This window comes from Coregonus clupeaformis, unplaced genomic scaffold (assembly GCF_020615455.1).
Source record: "Coregonus clupeaformis isolate EN_2021a unplaced genomic scaffold, ASM2061545v1 scaf0750, whole genome shotgun sequence".
Lineage (NCBI taxonomy): Eukaryota > Metazoa > Chordata > Actinopteri > Salmoniformes > Salmonidae > Coregonus > Coregonus clupeaformis.
Window position 1 is genome coordinate 120706 of NW_025534205.1, and position 27436 is coordinate 148141.

Genomic DNA, 27436 nt, shown 5'->3' on the forward strand with positions numbered 1-27436 from the left:
AATGTTAAAAATCACAGTAAGGTACTTAATTGTTACCCAGAAATGATTTGATATTGAGATAAAAACAACTGCAATGGAACTTTTTAGGGGTATGAAGGAAGCCCCTTACAAAAGAGGATAGGACGCCAAAATAGTATTTGGACATAACCCCATGCACTTCTCTAACCTGTGGGATCCCATGACTATCTTGACCTTTAGGGCTAAATCATATGTTGAGATACAAATGAACAAACGTGTGTTCTCAATGTAGGATTGGTCCATCAATGAGGAACATTGTATAACTTGAAGCCTAGCATAGAGTTGGGTAGATTTAAAAAGCACATCAATTGCAAATGGTGAGATTATTAATACGCACAAGATACTTTATCTATTTTCTAGAAAAGGGAGCTTGGCTGTATCCAAATGCCTGAAATCCTGTGGTAAGATAGATGTATTAGATATGTTGCTTGATAATAATGTGGTGATATTATGAATTACAATATTTTTGTAACCGTTGAGGAATAGCCTTGTTGGGCTAAGCAGTTAGAATGAAATGTACTGTGTGTAGCGTCCTCTGTTGAAATTTAGTTTTTTGAACTGTCCTAACTACTAAAAACCAATCTATTGTAGACCATGCCACTACATTAGTATAGCTTATTATGTTGTTGTAGGTAACTAGTCTTCCCACATACAATATATTATACAGTAGAGCTGCCTTACGATATTCAGACAGGTGGGACAAACTACGTGCTGTATCTGAGCCTGCAATGTAAACGTTGTGTTGTTCTCTGAAACTGAAGTAATGTCTCTTGCCAAACATTGTCCCCTAAGTGCCGTTTGAATAATTTTACAAATTCTGTTTTCTAGTTGTGACATTCTCATTGTAAAAAATAATATTTGTGACAATTGTAAATATTAATGGAGTACATCAGAAAATGTAAAATAAATTACTGTGAGTTACTTTGTTGTTTGTCGAACAATATCAGTTGGTTTACCTTAGATCAGTGTTTCCCGACCCTGGTCCTCGAGTATCCCCAACAGTACAAATGTTGTTGTAGCCCTGGACAAACACACCTCATTCAGCTCATTGAGGGCTTGATGTTTAGTTGACAAGTTGAATCCGGTGTGTTTGTCCAGGGTTACAATAAACATGTGTACTGTTGAGGGTACTGGAGGACCAGGGTTGGGAAACACTGCCTTAGATCTTACTACTCATTTTGGACAGGAAAGAAGGTGACAGAATTCAGTACACCGTTCATTGATTTGATGCATTGGTTTATTTTTTGGCAATATATTATCTGTAAAAACATTGGTAGCTGTAATTAGTTAAGTAAACAAAGCATATACCAAAAATTGGGTGGCGTAATGGGAAAAATGCATGAATATACCAACATGGCTGTAGTGTTTCCGTCCATATTGGGGAAATATCTCCCCAGTCCCTTACGAAAACAAAACATGTAAAGCAACCATTGGACATGCTTATGTTGCTTTAATGTCTGAAGTGTTTTATCCATTCCATCGACGGTTACCTGTCCTGCATAGTAACGTTACTTATCAATACCATCCGTCCTCTTCTTAACCCTTGAACTGTGGGTCCTGACCGTCCTGTCAATAATTTGTTTGCACTATACTTATGTAATCAGACATTCTCTGACACTGAATTCAGGAAAACATTTTCAATCATTACTCAAAGGAATTACTGATTGAAAGCATGTTACCCACCATGTTCAGGTTAGATAATAGATCTTACCATGGGAAGGAAGAAAGGATGCATTGCCAAATACTTGAATAGAATAGGGTCTCTGTCAGCCACAGGCTTATGGTGAATAGTGCATTTTGGCACCTTTATGGATTGTCCCATGAAATGCCTGGTTCTGTTTATTCGGGCCCATTTACAAGACCATTATGCTTATTTAGCATAAAGAAGCTTTAAAATGAGAAAGATACCAAAGCTATACAACTAGTTTGGAGGACAAGTCTGCAAGCTCAATACAGTAGTTCAAATACAGTAAAATGCTGTGTTGTATTGTGTCAAAGTCCAAGACACTCATAGAGAGAGATCACAGATAAATTGAGTTAGATTCTGAATAGCATCACAAGATGGACTTTGGGTACTGAACGTAAGAATTATGAGACTTTTCCCAAAATGTGCACTCAAGCCATTTTGACAAATCCAATTAGTTAAATAATTTACAGGAGCGGCATCAGGCGCTCACAACCAGGGTTGGGCTTGTCTCCATTTCCTATAAAATAATGACAGTAAAACACCTTTAAATCTAAGACGTGTCATTCTCGGATAACAAGGCAAAGTTAAAGGTCAGTAGTAGTCGGTAGACTAGTATGCATAATGGGTAGTTGTATGTACATTCACCAATCTGGTTATCTGTAGAAGTATGTGAGGCCACAGAACCTCACTGTGCTCCTCACAAAGAGCACCTTCATCCTTGTGTCGAGTCATTCAAACAGTCTGTATGTATGTAAACTTCCCCAGAATTAGGTGATGCCCAACTCTAGTCCACTACGGCCCTTGGATTTTCACATTTCCCTGGTGCTGAGTTGTCCAATGAATGTCATAGAAAGTACAGACCTGGTCGAAACCAGTATTTGAATAGAAGACGAGACCGAAAACAAGCAGTCACTATTGCAGTCGAGGACTCGAGCTGTGCACCCCGGCAATAATCGCAAAAGTGGGTTTCACTCATGTTGTCCGATAACCACCCCACTTCAGTGTGTTCCTGCTCATCCGAAGGTATTCCCGTTGCGGGCAGCCTGAGCGTTGGTCCGGTTTCTGCTCCGGACCGGTCGGTCGCGGCTGAAGATGGTATCCTGGTCACTGTCCAACTCTGACTCGGACATCATGAGGCTGGAGTTGTGCTCCGTGCTCCTGTGTTTGATGTCTGAGAAGGGGACAGACCGGGTAGATCATGGCAGGGTCACCAAACTTTACAGGAAATGTTTGAAATGTGTTGAATGAAAAAGAAGACACTTACTGTATTTGGGCCTCAGCTCCATTTTCTCCTGTTCGTCCATATTGTCCAGTATAGTGTACTTAGTTTTCTTCCTGACCTTAGTGCGCCCCCTCCTAAACATAACAAAAACCCACATTTCTATTAAAGGTCCAATGCAGCCTTTTTAAAATCTCTATAACAAATAATTTTTGGGTAACAATTAAGTACCTTACTGTGATTGTTTTCAATTAAAATGGTCAAAAATAAACAAAAATTGCTTCTTAGCAAATAGACATTTCTCAAGCAAGAATTTAGCTAGGACTGACTGGGATTGGTCTGAGTTGGGGAGGGGGAAACTGAAAACATGCTGTTTTTGGCAGAGCGGTGGTGAGCTCTCTTTCTTATTGGTCTATTAACCAATTTACCGCCTGGTGATGTCACCAGGCAGGCCAAAACCCCATCCCACCAAAACAGGCAGAAATTTCAGGCGGTCTTTTCAAACAGCTCTTACACTAAAAGGGCATTATCTTCACAATTTCAAAGTATTATACCAATCTCATAGTGTGGCTATACTGTATATATATAAAACACAGGAAAATCACATTTTTGACTGCACTGGGCCTTTAACAAACAGCTATTCATACAATCTATATAGGACATTCCGGTGTGTCTGAGCAAGAAAGGAAAAGTCACCTTTTGCAGCAGTAGACACACGCGCAGTTGACTGTCACGATGAGGACAATGACCATGAAGAAGGCCAGGATGAAGTAGAGAACCCGCCACTCTGCCAAACAGAAGAGAGAAAGGAATGGCACTGTGAATGTAGCATCTCACAGCAGACGGGGCAACAAGTATATCATCCTCTCAGGACCGATGAATGAACATAGCTCACCACAGTTGCTCTCTCCATCGCCAAAGAACCGGCGAATGAGGTTCTCTGTCCAAAAGGGGTCACAGACACACTCCTTGGTGATTGGGTCACACGTCCCACGGCCCGAGCAGCGTAGCAAGCACACTGAGTGGGATGTGGGATGAACACCAATACACAAACATGATCAGCATATACCAAGGCAGAGGACAAAGACAGACAGCCTTCTTAGTCACCAAGTGATGAGATGTCATCTAGTCTACTTTCATCTCTCTCATGTAATATAATCAGAGATGGTCTATAATGTTGCTATAACATTGTAACAGGCTTTGATATAATGCTATCCACTATAATACAATATGGTATGATAAGGTAAGATGTGGTGTTCTGTGTTGTGGTACTCACTGACTGTATCCACTCGAAGGACTCTGAAGAGCAGGTAGTCAGTCTTCTCCCTCAGCAGCTGATCACGCAGCACACTGGCCAGTTTAGGACCAGGGACTGGCCCCACAGGACCCTGCACTGAGAACCTCAATACTGTGCTACACACACACACACACACACACACACACACACACACACACACACACACACACACACACACACACACACACACACACACACACACACACACACAGAGAGAATACACATGAACAATGTAATAATACAATGTGTAAGAAAAGCATGTGTGTTTTGTATGTGTTTGCTGCATTGGGCAGTACCTGAGGTCTGAGTGCCCCCTTAGGCCCCTGAGGTGGATGTCATTGTCCAGGACGTGGAGCAGTGCGGCCAACTGTCTGAGCACTGTGTCCCTCTGAGACACACTCACCTGGGCCACCGCCACCAACATCTCCACTTCTACCTCCTCACGTCCACCAGGGTCTGTGGACACACAGACATACATACTCTGTCAGAACACACATATGCTGTACGTGCTGTTCAGCTCTTCCTCCTAATGCTCATCATGGTCCGTGGGGACACACAGTCTGAGAACACACACACATCTACCTGACCGCACTTCCACGGTGGCTGTGGCGGTGCTGCTGCGTCCCTGGGTGTCTGTGACACGCAGCTGGAACAGATAGGTCCCCTCCACCAAGTTGGCCAGGTACAGGGAGGCCTGCTGCTCTGAACCATACAGCACGTCCTGGGGGAACGACAGGACAGAGTAGTTCCTACCTTACAGTCGTTCCTACTTTCTACCTGTTTAGCTAACAGCATATTACAAGTTCAAACTATATTTACCATATACCTAAGTATCAAGACTCCTCTCACTCACCCCAGCAGCAGGGCTCTGACTGTCCCGGACCCAGAGGAAGTGCACCTTGGCTGGGTCACCATCCGTCACTGAGCCTCTGAGCACCAGGGAGTTGTTGGGCAGGGTGAGGGTGTGGCTGCCACTGGCATGTGCTACAGGGGAAAGGCTTCTGGCTGAGGGAGGATGGACAGCAGGCTTTAGATGAATGCCATCATACTCAACCAGCCTTGGTGATGATGTCTCATATTGCTGTGTTTGAAGCCTCATGAGTGTTCTGTTAGCAGGTTGATGTTTATTGTCATTAATTATTGTTAGGCATTAGCGTTAGCAGTGTGGTTACGGTTAGGTTTAAAATCAGATTGTATTACTTTGTGCCAGCTAGTAACTACTCTGCAGAGCTGCCTCCATCCCAATAAATGCCAACCTGTGTTTCCTTACCCTCTTGAACCCTGACTGTGAGCAAGGCACTGTCTGTCAGCCCTTCCTGGTTACCCACAGTCAGCCTAAATGTGTAGCGGCCCGCTCTGAGGCCCGTTACTATGGCTATGGCCTTGTCCACACCCTCTGTCCTTGACCCTGGAGGACCACTACAAAACAACACAGAAAATGACATTGTGAGAAGGCTCTTCAGCTTGTTCTTCATATCTTTATAGACTTTTCTGGACTCAACCTTTGACCTATATGAACAGCGTTGGTACCTGATGGTGTCCCAGTGGTAGCTGGTGACGGCGTGGTCATCAGTGCTGCTGCTTCCGTCCAGGGTGACGCTGGTCACTGGGAGGGTCAGCTGCATGTTAGGACCCACTACAGCCACAGGGGCTCTGTTGGACTCCTTGACCTCAGCTATGGGGGTGATTTTGTTCTCTATGGGACAGAGAAAAACAGATCATTTGTTGAAACATGTCCTATGTATGTTTTGATACCCTTGGCTTTACCTTGGGTTTACTACTAGGTGGAGTAAGGTAAAGGTATGCCTGAGGTAAACTGCCTGAGGACAATCCAATGTTGTAGAACGTATCTGATACTCTGTTATAATCTTAATAGTGCCTTTATGTCATTTACCTGTCTTCTGAGTGGCAGAGGCACTGACAGAGGAGGTGGCTGCAGTAGGGTCAACCTGCCTGTGGGCCAGGGTAGCAGCAAGGCCAGGGCTGGAGGTGGGAGTGAGGGTATGGCTGGGGTAGGGCAGTCGGTCATTCTCCACCACTGTAGCTGTGGTGGAGTCTGACAACCCGTCAGAATCTATAACGGTCAGCCTGGAAAGAATCAAGATGAATCCAGCTACTCTTGTACGCTTGTATTGTAGTGGTGGGGGAAACATTGATGGTAATGTCTTACACAGAATCTATGTCACATTTCCATGAGGCTTCATTTTAAAAGTCAACTAAGGTTTTTTATAGGGAAGATATAACTACCTAAAGGCAGAAAACCTTTGGTCCTGTATTCCTGTTAGTTAAACACCAACTATGATTAATAGAGACCACACACTGTAACTATTAGTGCAGTCTGACCTGTGTGCCATGATAGAGCAGCATACCAAAACGATTTTATTTATTTTTTCCATTCATTATTTGAATTTCAAGCCTTGAATTGACTGCGATGAAACTGAATTGGATCCCAACTCTAGGCCGCAGAGGTTCTATCCATACCTGAACGTGTACTCCCCAGGGGCAAGGTTGGATAGGTTGAGAATCTGTGTGTCCAAGAAAGCTCCAAGCTCTATGGATGGACCTCCAACCTGCTCCCAGTGATGGCTGATGATCACTCCATCATCAGTAATCTCTGTGGGGGACCATCAAACACAAGATCGTCATAATATAGGCCAAATCTATTCTGTAAACGGACGCACATAATATCTTATTAGGTGGGTGCTTGATAGAATCTGTAGTCTATTTGAATAGGACCTGCAGACTCAAATTCTCCAACAGATTTAAATACTGGCTAACGTTATTGAAATACAGCAGTAAGACAATGTTTAGACCCAAACCAGATCTTCATTTTCGATTGAAACATTTTTGTTTCACATCAATAAACGGTGGAGCATTTAAGTGTGCAGGCCCTAATTGCTCTTAGGCCAGTATTTTGATATTAGACTAAACTCCTTTATCTGTAATGTTGATTCATCTGTCAGATACTACTGCTCTGGTGACAAGGGAGAAGACTGCCCTCTACTGATTCATCAACACCAAGTCCAGTAGCATCTCCACGTCCACAGGGGAACATTTCTCCTTACCATTTCTCATTTTGGGGGACTGTCATAATGATAAATATTTAGATAATACATTAACCAAACAGCTAGGCCAAATTATTTATTGAGGTTGTTACAAACTTGGAAAAGAAAAAACACACTGATGCGAAAAACATTTCTCGATTATGTTTTTTGCGGGGAGGGGAGGTGGGGGGGTTTAATGAATATAGTCTTACATTTACATTTTAGTCATTTAGCAGACACTCTTATCCAGAGCTACATACAGGAGCAATTATGGTTGTGCCTTGCTCAAGGGCACGTCAACTGATTTTTCACCTAGTCGGCTCAGGGATTCGGTTACAAATTATTAAATTACACGATATCTGAAACAGATATTTTATTTTGTTTACAATAATACAGTAAATTATTATTATTATTATTATTTTTTTTATGGGGGTATATCAGCTTAATATTGCAGATAGATTGTAACTTCTATCAATGTAATTGTCTGCATCACTTCCAATCCCCCATGTTTTTTATATATATACTCCCCTTTATTACTTTTCAACCCCGCCATCCTTTCCCTACTTGGGGTAAATTAGTGAACAACAATGCCCAGGCCTCTACTTCCAGCCTATACTTACTATCTACACCTTATGGACACAGTCAATTTTACATGAATTCTATTTTTTATTTTTTATTTTTTTTTGCTCCTGAACTTCTTCTACTCTCAACCTCTCCGATCATTTATACGATGTTTAGAAGTAGAATATGCACGCCACGATGGAAATGGCCGCTTCACCGTTGCCCTCTTTTATTGTGATGTTTTGTTCTAGTATCCATTTTTTTCAGTATTTGACATGATTTATTTTAAAATGCGACCCTAATGTTATGTTAAAGTAGTCTAGCTTGGCCTGAAAGCCATTCTGTAAAATATGCTCTAATGTTCATTAGGAATACCCCATAAGTCCTCACAGAGTATTTATATATCAAGCAAACAGTGTGTATTGTCGCTATAAGAAATACTGTAAAATCAGCTTGTAAACTCAATTAACATTTTCCCTACTTTTCATATATCTAAGTCAGAGGAGAATCACAGGCTCCAAAGTGACAGTGGCGAACATGTCAAATCTCTGGTCTCCAAGGGTAAAAGTCACAGCTCCATCTCTTGGCTCAAAAGGCCAAGCCGCTCACAGTGACCTGAGCCACCTGTCAAAGCCCCAAAAGGCTAAAGTCCGATATGAGTCCATCCTGCTTGTTGACCCCAGCAACCCCAATGCAATCAGGATGATCCTGAGGAAGGTTGGTTGTCCAGGCTCTTCTCAGAAGGATTTGTCATGTCCTAAGCCATCCCAGCAGGCCTCACAGTGTCCAGTCCTGTCCCAGAGTGCTGTTTAGCATGTGGAGGGCAGTGCCAATCAGGTGCCTGGCCACGTTTCCTGCCCACTGACAGAGAAGCAGCTGAACAACATAACAAAGAAAGAAATGAAAAGATTGGAAGGCTAAAACATGTTATAAAAATAAAGGAACTGGAAAAGAAATGGAGTCAGCTGCAGAGGCCTAAATGGATCTTCAATCTCCTCAAGTTGCGACGGTGTGAAACCCGTCCGTGGCAGCACCTGACTGAAGACAACAGCCAGCCAGATTGAAGGGGGCTCTGCCAGTACGTCAGATAAGGCGTCTAGCAACAAGGGGCAAAAGATAAGAACCAGCCAGATGGAACAAGGAAGCTCAACCTGTACCCCAGGGGAGTCTGGCAGGGGACAGAAGAGAGCATCCAGCCAGATGGAACGAGTAGAACTCAACTCCAAATCCAAATCCAAACGCTTCTTCAATATCCCTCCCAGCCAGAAGAAATCTAGAGTCATTCATTTGTACTCATATGCATTTGCACCTAGCCACATAGCCAATCACACATTCGTACGCAAGCACTAACAACATTTGCTTTTCAGTTTAGGTTTGCAGCATCTATTCGTTTGAAAATAAAAGTTTACATTAACCACACACAGTCAGTGTGTAGTATTTGTATTCATATAAGTGTGTTTTATGGTACATTGGAGCTGTGACTCCAATCATTCATTTGATGTGTTTATCTATTCTTTTATGTAGGCCTACTCTAAAAGTAAAGAGTAAAATTATGGTAAGGTTAGTCACCATCCAAAGCCAACTATTTCATACAGCTGCCGTTGATGATGGTTGAGCTGGCAGGAAGTGACACGACCTGGGTTACTGGGAGGGTGACGGCTTTGGGGGTCTAATATTCCATCCATTAGGACTGTCAGCAATGTGTGACTGCTGTGTACCATTTCTAATCAATCCAGAAAATAAACTTCAGATCATGCTTGTAAAAACCCTTGTGTTTGTGACTGTACCAGTTTGGGGCTCTGGGCTGACGGAGGCTACCAGCTCCACCGTGTCCCTGGGCAACGTTAGCTCTACAGGATTGTCAGATAATACAGAGACAAGAGATTGGGAATAAAACAAGAAAATATGAGATAGAAACAGGTTATGTAACAGGGAGAACAAAGACTATGAAAGACTACCTACAATCACCAATAAAGGTAAAATATCCAATGAACAAAACCCTACTGCAGTACCTGTCTGTGTGGATGTGGTCAGTGGTACAGTACTGGACAGATGAGATGGGGCTTCAGTGGGATGGGAAGTCCTTATTTGGCTCGGTTGGGAGGAGTGAACACTGTCATTCTGTGGTTTGGGCATGAATGTTGGCCCTGAGCTGGCCAAGGATGTGTTCTGTAGTTCACTATCCTACAATGAAAACACAACAGCAAATATATTAGTATTCGTGTTAGTAAATGAAGACTCTCTAATATAGAATCTGTATTGCTCGTTCCCAAATTAACACTCTCTCTAAATCACCCTCCTGGGAATGGCTGACAAGCCTACATTGGCAAGAGAAGCTTTATTGACTAAAGTATGTCCTATCCTCAAAGGAAATGTGAAGGGCAGGCGCGCTGAGTGACTGTGATTACAGAGCAATTGAGTCAGCAAAATGCCACTGTAATAACACACACATATATGCAGACTGTCATCTGGGTGACCGTTTATCACACCTCAGGGAAGTAACCCTATTTAAAATGTCCCAGCTGTCTTTACAGGAGATATTTCCAACTGTCTGCCTTAATTTAGACATACTGCTTTTCCATGGCCAGTTTGTCCACTAATTGTGAGCTATCTAAATCCTAATCGCTGTATTGGATCAATGGAACATAAAACATATATTTCCTGACAAACATGTACAGTGGGGGAAAAAAGTATTTAGTCAGCCACCAATTGTGCAAGTTCTCCCACTTAAAAAGATGAGAGAGGCCTGTAATTGTCATCATAGGTACACGTCAACTATGACAGACAAATTGAGGAAAATCACATTGTAGGATTTTTTATGAATTTATTTGCAAATTATGGTGGAAAATAAGTATTTGGTCACCTACAAACAAGCAAGATTTCTGGCTCTCACAGACCTGTAACAACTTCTTTAAGAGGCTCCTCTGTCCTCCACTCGTTACCTGTATTAATGGCACCTGTTTGAACTTGTTATCAGTATAAAAGACACCTGTCCACAACCTCAAACAGTCACACTCCAAACTCCACTATGGCCAAGACCAAAGAGCTGTCAAAGGACACCAGAAACAAAATTGTAGACCTGCACCAGGCTGGGAAGACTGAATCTGCAATAGGTAAGCAGCTTGGTTTGAAGAAATCAACTGTGGGAGCAATTATTAGGAAATGGAAGACATACAAGACCACTGATAATCTCCCTCGATCTGGGGCCAAGGAAAGAAAAAATGAATGGGGCCATGTATCGTGAGATTTTGAGTGAAAACCTCCTTCCATCAGCAAGGGCATTGAAGATGAAACGTGGCTGGGTCTTTCAGCATGACAATGATCCCAAACACACCGCCCGGGCAACGGAGTGGCTTCGTAAGAAGCATTTCAAGGTCCTGGAGTGGCCTAGCCAGTCTCCAGATCTCAACCCCATAGAAAATCTTTGGAGGGAGTTGAAAGTCTGTGTTGCCCAGCGACAGCCCCAAAACATCACTGCTCTAGAGGAGATCTGCATGGAGGAATGGGCCAAAATACCAGCAACAGTGTGTGAAAACCTTGTGAAGACTTACAGAAAACGTTTGACCTGTGTCATTGCCAACAAAGGGTATATAACAAAGTATTGAGAAACTTTTGTTATTGACCAAATACTTATTTTCCACCATAATTTGCAAATAAATTCATTAAAAATCCTACAATGTGATTTTCTGGATTTTTTTTCTCATTTTGTCTGTCATAGTTGACGTGTACCTATGATGAAAATTACAGGCCTCTCTCATCTTTTTAAGTGGGAGAACTTGCACAATTGGTGGCTGATTAAATACTTTTTTTCCCCACTGTATGTGGTCCTCATAATGCCTGCAACCCTATCCATGCCATAATTTCTTGTTGCGTCATGATTCCTGCCCATTGTTCCATCTGACACTTACTTTCTTGTTTTCAGGTGTATTGCCAGACATGGGGTCAATGGGGGGTGCCCCTTGGCTGACTGTCGCCCCAGTGGAAGGACTGGGCAGGCTGCTCTCAGCGCCTTCTGTTGCAAATCCCAGCCCCTCTAGCCTGCCTTCACTTTCCGATAGGTTGAAACCTTCCCTCCCTTCCAATGCTGCAGGCCAATCTGGAAGATCCCCACCCTTATCCTCAGGGCCAAGTTCACTCTCAGGGTATTCCAAATCCATCCCACCTGGGTCACCAAAATCCGTCTGGGGCCCATCTAACAGGGCTAGGTCCTTCAGGGCCTCTATGTCCCCAGAGGGGCGGGGCCTCCAGCGACTGGGGTATGCCTCCCCCCTGACCAGAGACTGGAGCAGCAGGGTCTGGGGGGGTCCTCTCTGCAGGAAGGCCATATAGGAATCAGCTCCGGGTCTCTGTCTGGGCTGGCAGTTCTCCCGATGCTGGCAGCTGAGGATGTAGCAGCGACGCTCAAACAGCCAGGCCAGGTTACAACCGGGCAGATCACAACAGGCCCCGGCACACTGCGCCAGAGACGACACTTCCGGCACCCGCAAGATATTGCTGCTCCTCAGGGCCGGGGAGACCACAGCCTCTGAATACGTCGCCCCCTGCCAGCACTGGGACGCCGCTGCAGCTATGGTACAGAGCACAGAGCACAGAGATACGGTTGAAGTCGGAAGTTTACATACGCTTAGGTTGGAGTCATTAAAGCTAATTTTTCAACCACTCCACAAATTTCTTGTTAACAAACTATAGTTTTGGTAAGTCGGTTAGGACATCTACTTTGTGCATGACACAAGTAATTTTTTCAACAATTGTTTACAGACAGATTATTTCACTTATAATTCACTGTATCACAATTCCAGTTGGTCAGAAGTTTACATACACTAAGTTGACTGTGCCTTTAAAAAGCTTGGAAAATTCCAGAAAATGATGTCATGGCTTAGAAGCTTCTGATAGGCTAATTGACATCATTTGAGTCAATTGGAGGTGTACCTGTGGATGTATTTCAAGGCCTACCTTCAAACTCAGTGCCTCTTTGCGTGACATCATGGGGAAATCTAAAGAAATCAGCCAAGACCTCAGAAAAAAAATTGTAGACCTCCACATGTCTGGTTCATCCTTGGGAGCAATTTCCAAATGCCTGAAGGTACCACGTTTATCTGTACAAACAATAGTACGCAAGTATAAACACCATGGGACCATGCAGCCGTCATACCGCTCAGGAAGGAGACGCATTCTGTCTCCTAGAGATGAATGTACTTTGGTGCGAAAAGTGCAAATCAATCCCAGAACAACAGCAAAGTACCTTGTGAAGATGCTGGAGGAAACAGGTACAAAGTATCTATATCCACAGTAAAATGAGTCCTATATCGACATAACCTGAAAGGCCGCTCAGCAAGGAAGAAGCCACTGCTCCAAAACTGTCATGAAAAAGACAGACTACGGTTTGCAACTGCACATGGGGACAAAGATCGTAGTTTTTGGAGAAATGTCCTCTGGTCTGATGAAATAAAAAATAGAACTGTTTGGCCATAATGACCATCATTATGTTTGGAGGAAAAAGGGGGTGCTTGCAAGCCGAAGAACACCATCCCAACCGTGAAGCACGGGGGTGGCAGCATCATGCTGTGGGGGTGCTTTGGTGCAGGAGGGTCTGGTGCCCTTCACAAAATAGATGGCATCATGAGGAAGGAAAATTATGTGGATATATTGAAGCAACATCTCAAGACATCAGTCAGGAAGTTAAAGCTTGGTCGAAAAAAATGGGTCTTCCAAATGGACAATGACCCCAAGCATACTTCCAAAGTTGTGGCAAAATGGCTTAAGGACAACAAAGTCAAGGTATTGGAGTGGCCATCACAAAGCCCTGACCTCAATCCTATAGAAATTTTGTGGGCAGAACTGAAAAAGCGTGTGCGAGCAAGGAGGCCTACAAACCTGACTCAGTTACCCCAGCTCTGTCAGGAGGAATGGGCCAAAATTCACCCAACTTATTGTGGGAAGCTTGTGGAAGGCTACCCGAAATGTTCGACCCAAGTTAAACAATTTAAAGGCAATGCTACCAAATACTAATTGAGTGTGTGTAAACGTCTGACCCACTGGGAATGTGATGAAAGAAATAAAAGCTGAAATAAATAATTCTCTCTACTATTATTCTGACATTTCACATTCTTAAAATAAAGTGGTGATCATAACTGACCTAAGACAATACATTTTTACTAGGATTAAATGTCAGGAATTGTGAAAAACTGAGTTCAAATGTTTTTGGCTAAGGTGTATGTAAACTTCCGACTTCAACTGTATATATTTTTTTTATTTCACCTTTATTTAACCAGGTAAGCCAGTTGAGAACAGGTTCTCATTTACAACTGCGACCTGGCCAAGATAAAGCAAAGTAGTGCAATAAAAACAACACAGAGTTACATATGGGGTAAAAAAAAAAAAATACATAAAGTCAGAAATACAACAGAAAATATATATACAGTGTGTGCAAATGTAGCAAGTTATGGAGGTAAGGCAATAAATAGGCTATAGTGCAGAATAATTACAATAGTATTAACACTGGAATGCTAGATGTGCAAGAGATTATGTGCAAATAGAGATACTGGGGTGCAAAAGAGCAAAATAAATAACAATATAGGGATGAGGTAGTTGGGTGGGCTAATTTCAGATGGGCTGTGTACAGGTGCAGTGATCGGTAAGGTGCTCTGACAACTGATGCTTAAAGTTATTGAGGGAGATAAGAGTCTCCAGCTTCAGAGATTTTTGCAATTCGTTCCAGTCATTGGCAGCAGAGAACTGGAAGGAATGGCGGCCAAAGGAGGTGTTGGCTTTGGGAATGACCAGAGAGATATACCTGCTGGAGCGCAGACTACGGGTGGGTGCTGCTATGGTGACCAATGAGCTAAGATAAGGCGGGGATTTGCCTAGCAGTGATTTATAGATGGCCTGGAGCCAGTGGGTTTGACGACGAACATGTAGTGAGGACCAGCCAACAAGAGCGTACAGGTCACAGTGGTGGGTAGTGTATGGGGCTTTGGAGACAAAACGGATGGCACTGTGATAGACTACATCCAATTTGCTGAGTAGAGTGTTGGAGGCTATTTTGTAAATGACATCGCCGAAGTCAAGGATCGGTAGGATAGTCAGTTTTACGAGGGCATGTTTGGCAGCATGAGTGAAGGAGGCTTTGTTGCGAAATAGGAAGCCGATTCTAGATTTAACTTTGGATTGGAGATTCTTTATGTGAGTCTGGAAGTTGAGTTTACAGTCTAACCAGACACCTAGATATTTGTAGTTGTCCACATACTCTAGGTCAGACCCGTCGAGAGTGGTGATTCTAGTCGGGTGGGCGGGTGCTAGCAGCGTTCGATTGAAAAGCATGCATTTAGTTTTACTAGTGTTTAAGAGCAGTTGAAGGCTACTGAAGGATTGTTGTATGGCATTGAAGCTCGTTTGGAGGTTTGTTAACACAGTGTCCAATGAAGGGCCAGATGTATACAAAATGGTGTCGTCTGCGTAGAGGTGGATCTGAGAGTCACCAGCAGCAAGAGCGACATCATTGATATACACGGAGAAAAGTGTCGGCCCAAGAATTGAACCCTGTGGCACCCCCATAGAGACTGCCATAGGTCCAGACAACAGGCCCTCCGATTTGACACACTGAACTCTATCTGAGAAGTAGTTGGTGAACCAGGCGAGGCAGTCATTTGAGAAACCAAGGCTATTTAGTCTGCCAATAAGAATGCGGTGGTTGACAGAGTCGAAAGCCTTGGCCAGGTCGATGAAGACGGTTGCACAGTACTGTCTATTATCAATCGCGGTTATAATATCGTTTAGGACCTTGAGCGTGGCTGAAGTGCACCCGTGACCAGCTCGGAAACCGGATTGCATAGCGGAGAAGGTACGGTGGTATTCGAAATGGTCGATGATCTGTTTGTTAACTTGGCTTTCGAATACTTTCGAAAGGCAGGGCAGGATGGATATAGGTCTGTAGCAGTTTGGATCTAGAGTGTCACCCCCTTTGAAGAGGGGGGATGACCGCGGCAGCTTTCCAATCTCTGGGGATCTCAGACGTTATGAAAGAGAGGTTGAACAGACTAGTAATAGGGGTTGCGACAATTTCGGCGGCTAGTTTTAGAAAGAAAGGGTCCAGATTGTCTAGCCCAGCTGATTTGTAGGGGTCCAGATTTTGCAGCGCTTTCAAAACATCAGCTGTCTGAATTTGTGTGAAGGAGAAGCGGGGGGCATGGGCAAGTTGCAGCAGAGGGTGCAGAGTTGGTGGCCGGGTTAGTGGTAGCCAGATGGAAAGCATGGCCAGCTGTAGCAAAATGCTTGTTGAAATTCTCGATTATTGTAGATTTATCGGTGGTGATAGTGTTTCCTAGCCTCAGTGCAGTGGGCAGCTGGGAGGAAGTGCTCTTATTCTCCATGGACTTTACAGTGTCCCAAAACTTTTTGGAGTTAGTGCTACAGGATGCAAATTTCTGTTTGAAAAAGTTAGCCTTTGCTTTCCTGACTGCTTGTGTATATTGGTTCCTAACTTCCCTGAAAAGTTGCATATCGCGGGGCTATTTGATGCTAATGCTGTACGCCACAGGATGTTTTTGTGCTGGTCAAGGGCAGTCAAGTCTGAGGAGAACCAGGGGCTATATCGGTTCTTAGTTCTGTATTTTTGAATGGGGCATGTTTATTTAAGATTGAGAGGAAATTACTTTTAAGGAACAACCAGGCATCCTCTACTGATGGAATGAGATCTATATCCATCCAGGATACCTGGGCCAGGTCAATTAGGAAGGCCTCCTCGCTAAAGTGTTTTAGGGAGCGTTTGACAGTGATGAGGGGTGGTCGTTTGACCGCGGACCCGTTACGGACGCAGGCAATAAGGCAGTGATCGCTGAGATCCTGGTTGAAGACAGCTGAGGTGTATTTAGAGGGTATGTTAGTCAGGATGATATCTATGAGGGTACCCATGTTTACGGATTTAGGGTTGTACCTGGTAGGTTCGTTGATAATTTGCGTGAGGTTGAGGGCATCTAGCTTGGATTGTAGGATGGCTGGGGTATTAAGCATATCCCAATTTAGGTCACCAAGCAGTACAAACTCTGAGGATAAATGGGGGGCAATCAATTCACATATGGTGTCCAGGGCACAGCTGGGGGCTGAGGGGGTCTGTAGCAAGCGGCAACAGTGAGAGACTTATTTCTGGAAAGGTGGATTTTTAGAAGTAGAAGCTCAAACTGTTTGGGCACAGACCTGGATAGTATGATGGAGCTCTGCAGGCTATCTCTACAGTAGATTGCAACTCCACCCCCTTTGGCAGTTCTATCTAGACGGAAAATGTTATAGTTGGGGATGGAAATTTCAGAATTATTGGTGGCCTTCCTGAGCCAGGATTCAGACACTGCTAGAACATCAGGGTTGGCAGAGTGTGCTAACGCAGTGAATAACTCAAACTTAGGAAGTAGACTTCTGATATTTATGTGCAAGAAACCAAGACTTTTGCGATTACAGAAGTCATCAAATGATAGCGCCTGGGGAGTAGGAGTGATACTGAGGGCTGCAGGGCCTGGGTTAGCCTCTACATCACCAGAGGAACAGAGGAGGACTAGAATAAGGATACGGCTAAAGGCTTTAAGAACTGGTCTTCTAGTGCGTTGGGTACATAGAATAAAGGGGGCAGATTTCCGGGTGTTATAGAAAAGATTCAGGGCATTATGTACAGACAAGGATATGGAAGGATATGAGTAAAGTGGAGGTAAACCTAAGCGTTGGGTAACAATGAAAGAGATAGTATCTCTAGAGGCATCAATTGAGTCGGTCTCTGAGTGTATGGGGGGAGGGACAAAGGAGCTATCTAAGGCAGGTTTAGCTAGGCTGGGGGGTCTACAGTGATATAGTACAATTAGAAATAACCGAAGCAACAATAAACTAACCATGTTTGGGCTGAGGCTAAACATAAACAGGATGTAGTACCGTAAAAAGGAACAGTCCAGCAGATATCAGCTGTATAGCTGAGTTATCATAAGGTCCGGTGGTGAAGCACTTGTGAGTAAGAGGCCACGGATAGCGTGTGCTAGCGGGCCAGGGCTAGCCGATGGATGGAATCTTCGTGGTTAACGTCGTAACCACATCAGACGATTTCGTCGGCAGACCAGTCGTGTAGGATCGGCGGGGCTCCGTGTCAACACTAGGTGGTCCCGTCCGGTTGACAGAGAGGTAGATAGCCGGGAGATGGGCCTAGCTCAGGATGATTAGCCAGACCACAGCGTCCGTTTTGTTGTAGCCAGCTGGTAGCGATGAATCCGGAGTTAAAGGTCCAGTGATTCAGTGATTCCGGCGGAAAAACTGATATGTTCTGGGTCGATAACGCGCTGTGCAGACTGGCCGAATATCCGGTGATCAATGTCCAGTGATTAAAATTAATCCCGCGGAAAAAAAATCCAATGTTCTGGGTGAAACACCGCTAGCTGTGGCTAATAGCAAGTAGCTAGTTAGCTGGCTAGCTAGTTTCAACTGGAGATTCTAGATTCTAGATAAAGGTAAGTCAAAAATAGAATCCGTTCCACATTGAGTGAGGCGGGTTGCAGGAAAGTATATTTTGTAGAAGGATGAAAAGTCTGATAGGGAAATATGTACGAAAAATACAAAAAAACAGGGTATTTACAGGCTATTTACAGACACACGACAGAAACAGGACTGCACTACTTCGCCATCTTGGAATGGTAAAACAGGTAAAACAGCTTTTGCTTATACAGTGGCTTGCGAAAGTATTCACCCCCCTTGCCATTTTTCCTATTTTGTTGCCTTACAACCTGGAATTAAAATGGATTTTGGGGGGGGTTTGTATCATTTGATTTACACAACATGCCTACCACCTTCAAGATTTTTGTTTTTGTGAAACAAACAAGAAATAACACAAAAAAACTGAAAACGTGCATAATTATTCACCCCCCAAAGTCAATACTTTGTAGAGTCACCTTTTGCAGCAATTACAGCTGCAAGTCTCCTGGGGTATGTTTCTATAAGCTTGGCACATCTAACCACTGGGAATTTTGCCCATTCTTCAAGGCAAAACTGCTTCAGCTCCTTCAAGTTGGATGGGTTCCGCTGGTGTACAGCAATCTTTAAGTCATACCACAGATTCTCAATTGGATTGAGGTCTGGGCTTTGACTAGGCCATTCCAAGACATTTAAATGTTTCCCCTTAAACCACTCAAGTGTTGCTTTAGCAGTATGCTTAGGGTCATTGTCCTGCTGGAAGGTGAACATCCGTCCCAGTCTCAAATCTCTGGAAGACTGAAACAGGTTTCCCTCAAGAATTTCCCTGTATTTAGCGCCATCCATCATTCCTTCAATTCTGACTAGTTTCCCAGTCCCTGCCGATTAAAAACATTCCAACAGCATGATGCTGCCACCACCATGCCTCACTGTGGGGATGGTGTTCTCAGGGTGATGAGAGGTGTTGGGTTTGCACCAGACATAGCGTTTTCCTTGATGTCCAAAAAGCTTTGCAGCTCCTTCAGGGTTATCGTTGGTCTCTTTGTTGCCTCTCTGATTAATACCCTCCTTGCCTGGTCCATGAGTTTTGGTGGGCGGCACTCTCTTGGCAGGTTTGTTGTGGTGCCATATTCTTTCCATTTTTTAATAATGGATTTAATGGTGCTCCGTGGGATGTTCAAAATTTCTGATATTTTTTTATAACCCAACCCTGATCTATACTTCTCCACAACTTTGTCCCTGACCTGTTTGGATAGCTCCCTGGTCTTCATGGTGCCACTTGCTTGGTGGTGCCCCTTGCTTAGTGGTGTTGCAGACTCTGGGGCCTTTCAGAACAGGTGTATATATACTGAGATCATGTGACAGATCATGTGACACTTAGATTGCACACAAGTGGACTTTATTTAACTAAATATGTGACTTATGAAGGTAATTGGTTGCACCAGATCTTATTTAGGGGCTTCATAGCAAAGAGGGTGAATACATATGCACGCACCACTTTTCCATTATTTATTTTTAATACTTTTTTGAAACAAGTTATTTTTTTCATTTCACTTCATCAATTTGGACTATTTTGTGTATGTCCATTACATGAAATCCAAATAAAAATCAATTTAAATTACAGGCTGTAATGCAACAAAATAGGAAAAACGCCAAGGGGAATGAATACTTTTGCAAGGCACTGTACTTTGCTTATATTTAGTAAAAGTCAGCAATAAAATCAGGTTGTTTCACAGTGGGAAGAGTCACCTTCCAACATGCTCCTAAGGCATCAACCAGATGGAACCATTAAACTGAGGAAAACAAGCATTAATTATTCAGCGATCACTTCACTGATACTGTTAGCCTAGGTATACTCACATCTTAGCTCTCAACAATTTCAGCTGATAACTGAGGGAAAAGGCATCAGCTGCTTTCTTTGTGTTACTGAACACCACACAATGGGCAGTGTATGATAATGAATAAATTGACTCAATAACAGCAAATGTAATTATTCTGCTGCTCTCACAAGGGGATATTGAGTGCACAAGCAGATCCTGGTAAACATCACCTAAATATACTGCCACTCTTAGAATGAATCAAAAAGCTTTTTGGAGGTACTTAAAGGGCACATTTGGGTTCATTATCCTGTTACTAATTGTTCATTTTAACCCCTGAAAAGCATCTCTCAGTGAAACCATTGTCTTTTTGACCATATCGGAATCAGAAACTCAATACAAACATGACTGCTGTTTGTTAACTTTATGAATGCTACAACACAACATAGAACACACAGCAGAAATATTCATTTAACATGAGGTACAGTCACAAGAACATCATTTTAAAGATGTGCCCAACCTTCCACATAGTGCAGGATGAGATAGAGAAGCAGGTGAGCTCCTGTCTGCATGATGCACCGGACAGACTGATCTAAACCTGGAACACGGAAGAAATCACAGACACATTACACATTGTCTCAGATAATAATAATAATAATGATTATAATAACATAATAATGATAATAATAATGCTAATAATAACATAATAATTATAATAATGATAATGATAATGATAATGATAATGATAATGATAATAATAACATAATAATGATAATGATAATAATAACATAATAATAATAATGACAATGATAATGATAATAATAATAATAATAATAATAATAATAATAATAATAATAATAATAATAATAATAATAATTACACATCACCTACTGTACCTACCAAAGACCATTTTGATACTCACTCACAAAAGCAACATGGACTCTCCTACCCACATAGATTGACCGTCAGTATCCTCCTGCCTCATGTTGAGTGGATCGTGTGTGACTCAGTGTAATGCCACGTGCCACCTTGGCAAGGATGACACAGCACCTCTCTCTGCCCATACCTCCCATGGTGGACTCTACTGAACCTGTTACTACTGTCACCCTGCTGTGTGTTTACTGGTCTGTTGCTTCTGCTTACTGTGTAGGTAAACAATGATCATATATTTATGTTGTTTCAGCTAATTGTTAAGGGTAGTCGCTAGGATAAAGTGTGATTCTAATATAGGGCTACAGATCAAGGGTCACTGTTGGTTACTGTATTTGAACTCAGGACAAAGCACTGCATGTGAACTCAGGATTGATCCCATTATCTGTCTTTTGCATACCATGCTGAGAAAGTCACTGAATAAGTTCACACCATATAAGGCTCTCTAAATAACGAATTAATGAATACATTACTTAATCATGAGTAAACCTAACATATTGGTAATGTGTGGTCGCACTAAAACACAACATCCAATAATGTCAACAAGCTGATTTCCTTTACTTTCTCCCCATCCCTTATATTATAAAACGCTGTTTCAGCACCAAGGCCAGCGACTCCCCTCGGCGAAATAGGTGGTGGAGAAAAAAGGTTTAATGAGGCCTTTGATGATGACACAACCAACTTTTTTCTACACTGGGGTCTGCTACACAGTATTCTAGAGGCTAACATCATTAGCCTACTAATCTCACGGTTGTTGAGGGGATAACATGGTTCGAATGTGTAGCCTACAACAGGATATCGAATTTAAATAGAAACTACTGAGCAAGCCAGAGCAGTTCAACTATTCAAAGCAGCCCTCCAGCACTGTTACTGCTCATACAGCACTTGAGAAAGATGTAGCTACACGCGAGACACTCACCAAGGATGAAGGGTGCAACAATGTATCCAAATAGCGTTAGAAGTTAACGTCTTTGTTCCAATCGATAAGACAAATTATGGTGGCATTTTGTAGAGTGGGTGTAATTTCCCGGCGTTCACACACTGTGCACTCGAAATACGCCTAGCTCGTCTGGGTTGCTACAGTCTTGTTCATGCCAGCTACTGCACCACCCTTCTCCACTGCTCCCCTCCTGCTGTTCCCGGTAGACATCCTTTGTAGCTCTTTTGGGCGCAGCCGGGTGGGGTGGTAGTGTCTCCTGAGGCAATTTGCTCTGCAGCTGAGCAAAATGAGTGCGCACTGGTATTCGGGGAAAGGCCGCTCATGTCATGCTGCTCACCATCCCTGTCTGGCCGCAGTGGCTTGCCGTCCATGCGAGGGGAGGGAGTGTCGCCAGCGGGATATATGAGGGGAGGGGGACGATATGTCTTCAATATATACCGAATCATTTAATGTTCAAAGATAAAAATGAACCTTATGGGTATAGGCATATTCGACATATAAGCCATCATCACCATTATACCTATTGTTATTATTATTATTATTTACTACTTTTTTTAACCCATACATTTATTGCATTTTCTATCAACAGAGTTGGTACATAAATGCACACAACAACAACAAACAATTAGAACAGCTATTATTAAATTATTATTATTATTATTATTATTATTATTATTATTATTATTATTATTATTATTATTATTATTATTATTGTTCTGCCGTTGTCGGGTCACTTTCAGTTTCACCCAATGACTGCGTGGTTTCTCTAGAGAGGGGGCGTATTTACGAAGAATCGAAATCAACATTTACAGACTGAACTTCCACTGCAATCCACGGTCCGTCATGAAAATAGCTTTATTTATTTTTGTAGTCTGAATTTGAAGATCCGCATTACTATATAGCATGTAGGCTTAAGTAAGCACCCTAACTTACATGTCACCTTATTTGGAAAGGACCTGTAGGCCTACTCTGTCAGTTGGGAGTAAGTGGAGCTGAATGCAGTTTGTTTTTGTGCCTATGGGTGAAACAGCTATGTAAAAGTGAAAATAAGGTGAACAGCGATGGGGGACAAGCAACAAGACTCAGTGGAAAGGTAAGTGACAAGCCACATAGGCTCTGTCGGTGGGGGCACGGTGTGACAACACCTGGTTTGTGGTGGGTTTGATTCCTGCACGAGCCACATACAGTACTGAATAGTGTTAGCGATCGCTTTGGATAAAAGAAAGCATCTACTAAATCAGTGGCCATATTATTATAGGTGTCTGGCATTTTGTAAAGTCAGTTTATTTTCCCATTCATAATTGATTAACTAACACCTCTCTTGTGATCCTCTTATGACACCTACATAAACAGGCCAGCAGATGGCAATAAGAACCAGACGAGTGACTCCCTCCAACAGGTTACAGCCCCTGGAAATTCCAAGGGGAGAAAGAAGAAGAGAGGAAAGAAAAAGAGGAGTGCCGAGAAGATGGAGGACGAGGGAGAGATGGGCAAATCTGCCCCATTGCTGTCTGTCCTGGTTCAACCACAATCAGAGAAACCTAACCCAGCCCAATCCCCGTCAGTGCAACCTGACCCACCCTTAGGGCAATCTAATCGAGAGAAACCCAAACCAGAGCAACCCAAACCAGCACAACGTAACCCTGCCCAACCACCTACAGGGCATCAAAACCCAGCCACGCTCCCTTCAGTGCTACCCACTCAAGCCCAACCAGAGCAACCCAATCCAGTGCACCCTAACCTGGCCCAACCACCTATAGACCATCTTCCCCTAACCCAGTCAAAGGACCAGCCGCCTCAAGCCCAACCACACCCAGATCAGGGTCCTTCAACACGGTTATCCACAGATCAGTCATCTCCACAGCAGTCTTCACCAGATCAGCCAGATCAGTCATCTCCACAACAGTCATCACCAGATCAGCCACATCAGTCATCTCTAGACCAGTCATCACCAGATCAGTCATCTCCACAACAGTCATCACCAGATCAGCCAGATCAGTCATCTCCACAGTCATCACAGTCATCGCTAGACGAGGACAAACCTAAGAAAAAGGGAGACCCAAACAAACTCACCCTTCTGACCTGGAACATAGACGGCCTGGACCTGGACGATATCAAGGAACGTCTCTCAAGGCTACTGGACTACCTGATCGAGTGAGTCACATCAACACACAACACATTTCGTCATATAGTCATTAGGATGAGAAGTTGTGTGTCATTCCCGTAACCCACCCTCCCACTGAGTGGAGAGAAGCTGTGACCAATCGGAGGGAGACAGTCGTCACAGTTAATACGATTTTGGCCTATTGCTTTTGAAGTCTGTCCTAGATTCATCTTCTGCACAATTTTCTCATTCACTTTTGTCACGGAGTAAAGGCTTTTTACCCTCCCTTTTAAAACTGCACATATTAACCTTTATTATTCATCAAAAACAATGTTATTTTTTTAATGAACTGCCTGGTCAAGTCACAGAACAAAATGATATGTTTACGAGTCATTAAACAACATCTTAGGCTGTGAAATGTGTTGATTTCTCATGTTCTTTCTCCCTTGAAGGTACCATCCTGACATTGTGCTACTGCAAGAGGTTATTTCACCAATTTACCAAGTTTTACAGCAGGTTCTGAAGCCATATCATGTGTTGCCGGGTAAGCAATAACGTTATAAAAACCTTTTCAGTCATTATCCTCGGGCTCCCGAGTGGCGCAGCGGTCTAAGGCACTGCATCTCAGTGCTTGAGGCGTCACTACAGACCCCCTGGTTGGATTCCAGGCTGTATCACAACCGGCCGTGATTGGGAGTCCCATAGGGCGGCGCACAATTGGCCCAGCGTCGTCCGGGTTTAGCCGGTGTAGGCCGTCATTGTAAATAAGAATTTGTTCTTAACTGACTTGCATAGTTAAATAAAGGTAAAATAAAATAAAAAATTATAAAGTCTTGTATTTTGAGAGCATTTCTAGCTTTTCTTTGGCCAGATTTTTTACATCTAAATAAAATAAAATATTTATCCGGGTGGGTCGCAGCACACATCCGTTTTCCTTTAATAATATTTTTTAAAATAATCAATCTCTCAGTATGACATCAAAGCTGTTGTGGATTATATGACTGTAATTATGTACTTATATGACTGTGTTTATGGTTAGCCTTCCTGTGTTATGTTGATATGGTCCATCCCAGGTAGTGACAGAAGCTATTTCACTGCCATACTGCTGAGGAAGTCCAGAGTTCAACTTCTAGAGAGTAGCATAGTGAATTACCCTACCACAAAGATGAGGAGAAACCTGCTTATGGCCCATGTAAGAACACTCTCTGTACCTTGCTTTATCTTTTCCTGTCGTCTCTCATTCCATCAAATGTCATTAAGTAATGGAAAATGTGCACAGATATTCAAGTTACACATGCAGATCTCAAGTTACACATGCAGATCCCAAGTTACACATGCAGATCTCAAGTTACACATGCAGATCTCAAGTTACACATGCAGATCTCAAGTTATGATTCTACCCTTACTCAGTGTCTCTCTGCTGTCTCTGGCGTGGACCAGGTTTCTTTCCTTGGCCATCCACTGTGTGTGATGACGTCCCACATGGAGAGCATGAAGCCCCAATCCCTGGAACGCCAGAACCAGCTGAGGACGGTGTGGAAGACAATGAGGGAGCAGCCCCAGGACCACAACGTGATCTTTGGGGGAGACACCAACCTCAGGGACTGGGAGGTGAGACAGGGAGAGAGGGAGCGATGTGTTTGACATGTACATCATGTGTGTATGTCTGCAATGTGTCTGTGTATGTTTCCAGGTGAAGAACCAGGGTGGTCTACCTGAGGGCATCTGTGACGTATGGGAGTACCTGGGCCAGCCGGAGGACTGCCGGTACACCTGGGACTGTGTCACCAATGACAACAACGACCTCCCTTTCCCTGCACGCCTGCGCTTCGACCGCCTCTTCCTGAGGCAGGCCGGCAAGGGGTCAAAGGTCAGCCCAGATGGCATGACCCTGGTGGGCTTGGAGAGGTTGGATGACTGTCAACGCTTTACCAGCGACCACTGGGGTCTCCTCTGCACCTTCGTCATGAAACCTCTCAGTCAAGCAACACCTGAATGATACAAAGGGAACAGTTAGCTGTCCATGTCATGTCAGCGCTAGTCAACCTGGAACAGCATAGAAATCTTTGCCCATCTTCTTTATGTACATTGGGAGATTTCGAGATTTAGACCTTGGAACGAACAGGATTATGGGCACAGCAATACTGATTAATGACTTCAATTTCTATGTTTGGCAACTGCTGGTGTCCCAAGGCACACTTTTCATTTATCCAGACACATATTTGTCTGCGCCAACAGGTTATGTACCCCATTCAAGGGCACATTCATACAGTCTCTTGACTTGGAAGCAGAAACTATATTGGCTACGCTCCAGGGTACAGTATCTGATTATTTTATATCACTGTTTTAAACATCAAAGCAGCTACAAGCCAATTTCACAATAAACACATTTTGTTCCAGACCCACTTTGATATTACTTTCAATGTCATTTTAATTTGCAAGACTGTATTGTTTTAGAGAACAGTTTATTAACTTGCTGTTACTGTAACAGATCTCTACCATTTTGCACTCACAAAGTGTAATAACAGCCTTAACCAACCATTCAGTAAAAATAGCACAGAAGAACCCCCCCATACAAAACATTTTCCAACTCCAAATTAATGAAGTTAGTTCTGATTTATCTCCACTAGAGGTAGCTCTGGCCATATCCCAGATCCTCTCACTGCGGCAGACACTGAGTGGAGGAAAATAACCTCCAAAAATAAACTCCTTTATCGCATTAGGAATAAAGACAGCCCTATGAATAATACCTGTCTAGCCCTGATAACACCACCCTCAACAGAGCCACCCTCACTGTGAGAGAGAAAAGCGTGGGGCATTCATTCATGAAACCCGTGCCTTGTCAATGGTATCCATCGTGGCATTAGGCTGCCAAATCAGACGGGAGAAAATACGAACACAAAACAGACTTCAAACTGTTTTTGTGACTACATGACCACATGTATGCTGTTTCCTGGTTGAGACTGACGGTATCTAATAGATGATGTCTGTCTTGACTGTTTCTTTAAGGCTTATCCCCTCTCTTGGAGTTCTCTATTACTGATAACCTCAAGAATGAATGCTCCCTCATTGAAATGCATTGAACATTTTGCTATCAATAATGTGCATCAATGGGTATGCAAACGGAGCAGCTGACTCCTGTCTTTTTAGGGAGGGTTTGGCCGCAAGGTTAATGATTTGTTTTGACAACCATAGGTCATTTGTTTATATTGCTGATCATATATTTATTGTGTTAGTGTGTGTGTTAGGGTGACTTTCTTTATAAAGTGTGTGAGTCTGTGCTTTTGAGTAAGTGTGTGTATGCGTCCAGACCCGTCGCCAGACCTCAGTCTTAAGGGGGGCATATGAAATGCATGGGAGGGCAGGGCACAATTATTATTAG

The 27436-nt window shown here is 43.3% G+C and overlaps 2 protein-coding genes across 6 annotated transcripts; one reads left to right on the forward strand and one right to left on the reverse strand.

Annotated features, from left to right (window-relative positions):
• Positions 1-1243: 1243 nt before the first annotated feature.
• LOC121570017 (dyslexia-associated protein KIAA0319-like) lies at positions 1244-22310 on the reverse strand. 5 transcript variants are annotated; one of them, XM_045216612.1, is made up of 17 exons: positions 21930-22310; positions 20601-20678; positions 11735-12393; positions 9839-10010; positions 9614-9676; positions 6703-6835; positions 6116-6309; positions 5752-5917; positions 5492-5640; positions 5075-5226; positions 4804-4942; positions 4518-4677; positions 4201-4337; positions 3820-3942; positions 3621-3711; positions 2970-3061; positions 1244-2876 (listed from the first exon to the last, which is right to left on the reverse strand). In XM_045216612.1, the coding sequence occupies exons 2-17, from the start codon at positions 20650-20652 to the stop codon at positions 2719-2721; spliced, it is 2640 nt and encodes an 879-aa protein (XP_045072547.1). In that variant the 5' UTR covers positions 20653-20678; positions 21930-22310; the 3' UTR covers positions 1244-2718. The 5 variants fall into 5 exon arrangements, with proteins under 5 accessions (XP_045072547.1, XP_045072544.1, XP_045072545.1 ...); XM_045216609.1 differs by having other exon boundaries at positions 3820-3966; XM_045216610.1 differs by having other exon boundaries at positions 4798-4942.
• A 439-nt stretch (positions 22311-22749) lies between these two features.
• Positions 22750-26448, forward strand: LOC123485597 (tyrosyl-DNA phosphodiesterase 2-like). The gene is made up of 6 exons (XM_045216607.1): positions 22750-23043; positions 23304-24104; positions 24507-24598; positions 25128-25246; positions 25495-25665; positions 25748-26448. The coding sequence occupies exons 1-6, from the start codon at positions 23012-23014 to the stop codon at positions 26051-26053; spliced, it is 1521 nt and encodes a 506-aa protein (XP_045072542.1). The 5' UTR covers positions 22750-23011; the 3' UTR covers positions 26054-26448.
• Positions 26449-27436: the final 988 nt, after the last annotated feature.

Bases quoted from the DNA above. Each gene is read 5' to 3' on its own strand.
- LOC121570017 (XM_045216608.1), bottom strand. From the start codon at position 20,652: ATGCAGACAGGAGCTCACCTGCTTCTCTATCTCATCCTGCACTATGTG. The intron at 12,394-20,600 runs GTTGGGCACATC...TCTGTACCATAG, and splicing joins CATCCTGCACTATGTGGAAG to CTGCAGCGGCGTCCCAGTGC. The intron at 4,678-4,797 runs GTGTGTGTGTTC...GTGTGTCCACAG, and splicing joins GGAAGTGCGGTCAGGTAGAT to ACCCTGGTGGACGTGAGGAG.
- LOC123485597 (XM_045216607.1), top strand. From the start codon at position 23,012: ATGGGGGACAAGCAACAAGACTCAGTGGAAAG. The intron at 24,105-24,506 runs GTGAGTCACATC...TCTCCCTTGAAG, and splicing joins CTACTGGACTACCTGATCGA to GTACCATCCTGACATTGTGC. The intron at 25,666-25,747 runs GTGAGACAGGGA...GTATGTTTCCAG, and splicing joins CCAACCTCAGGGACTGGGAG to GTGAAGAACCAGGGTGGTCT.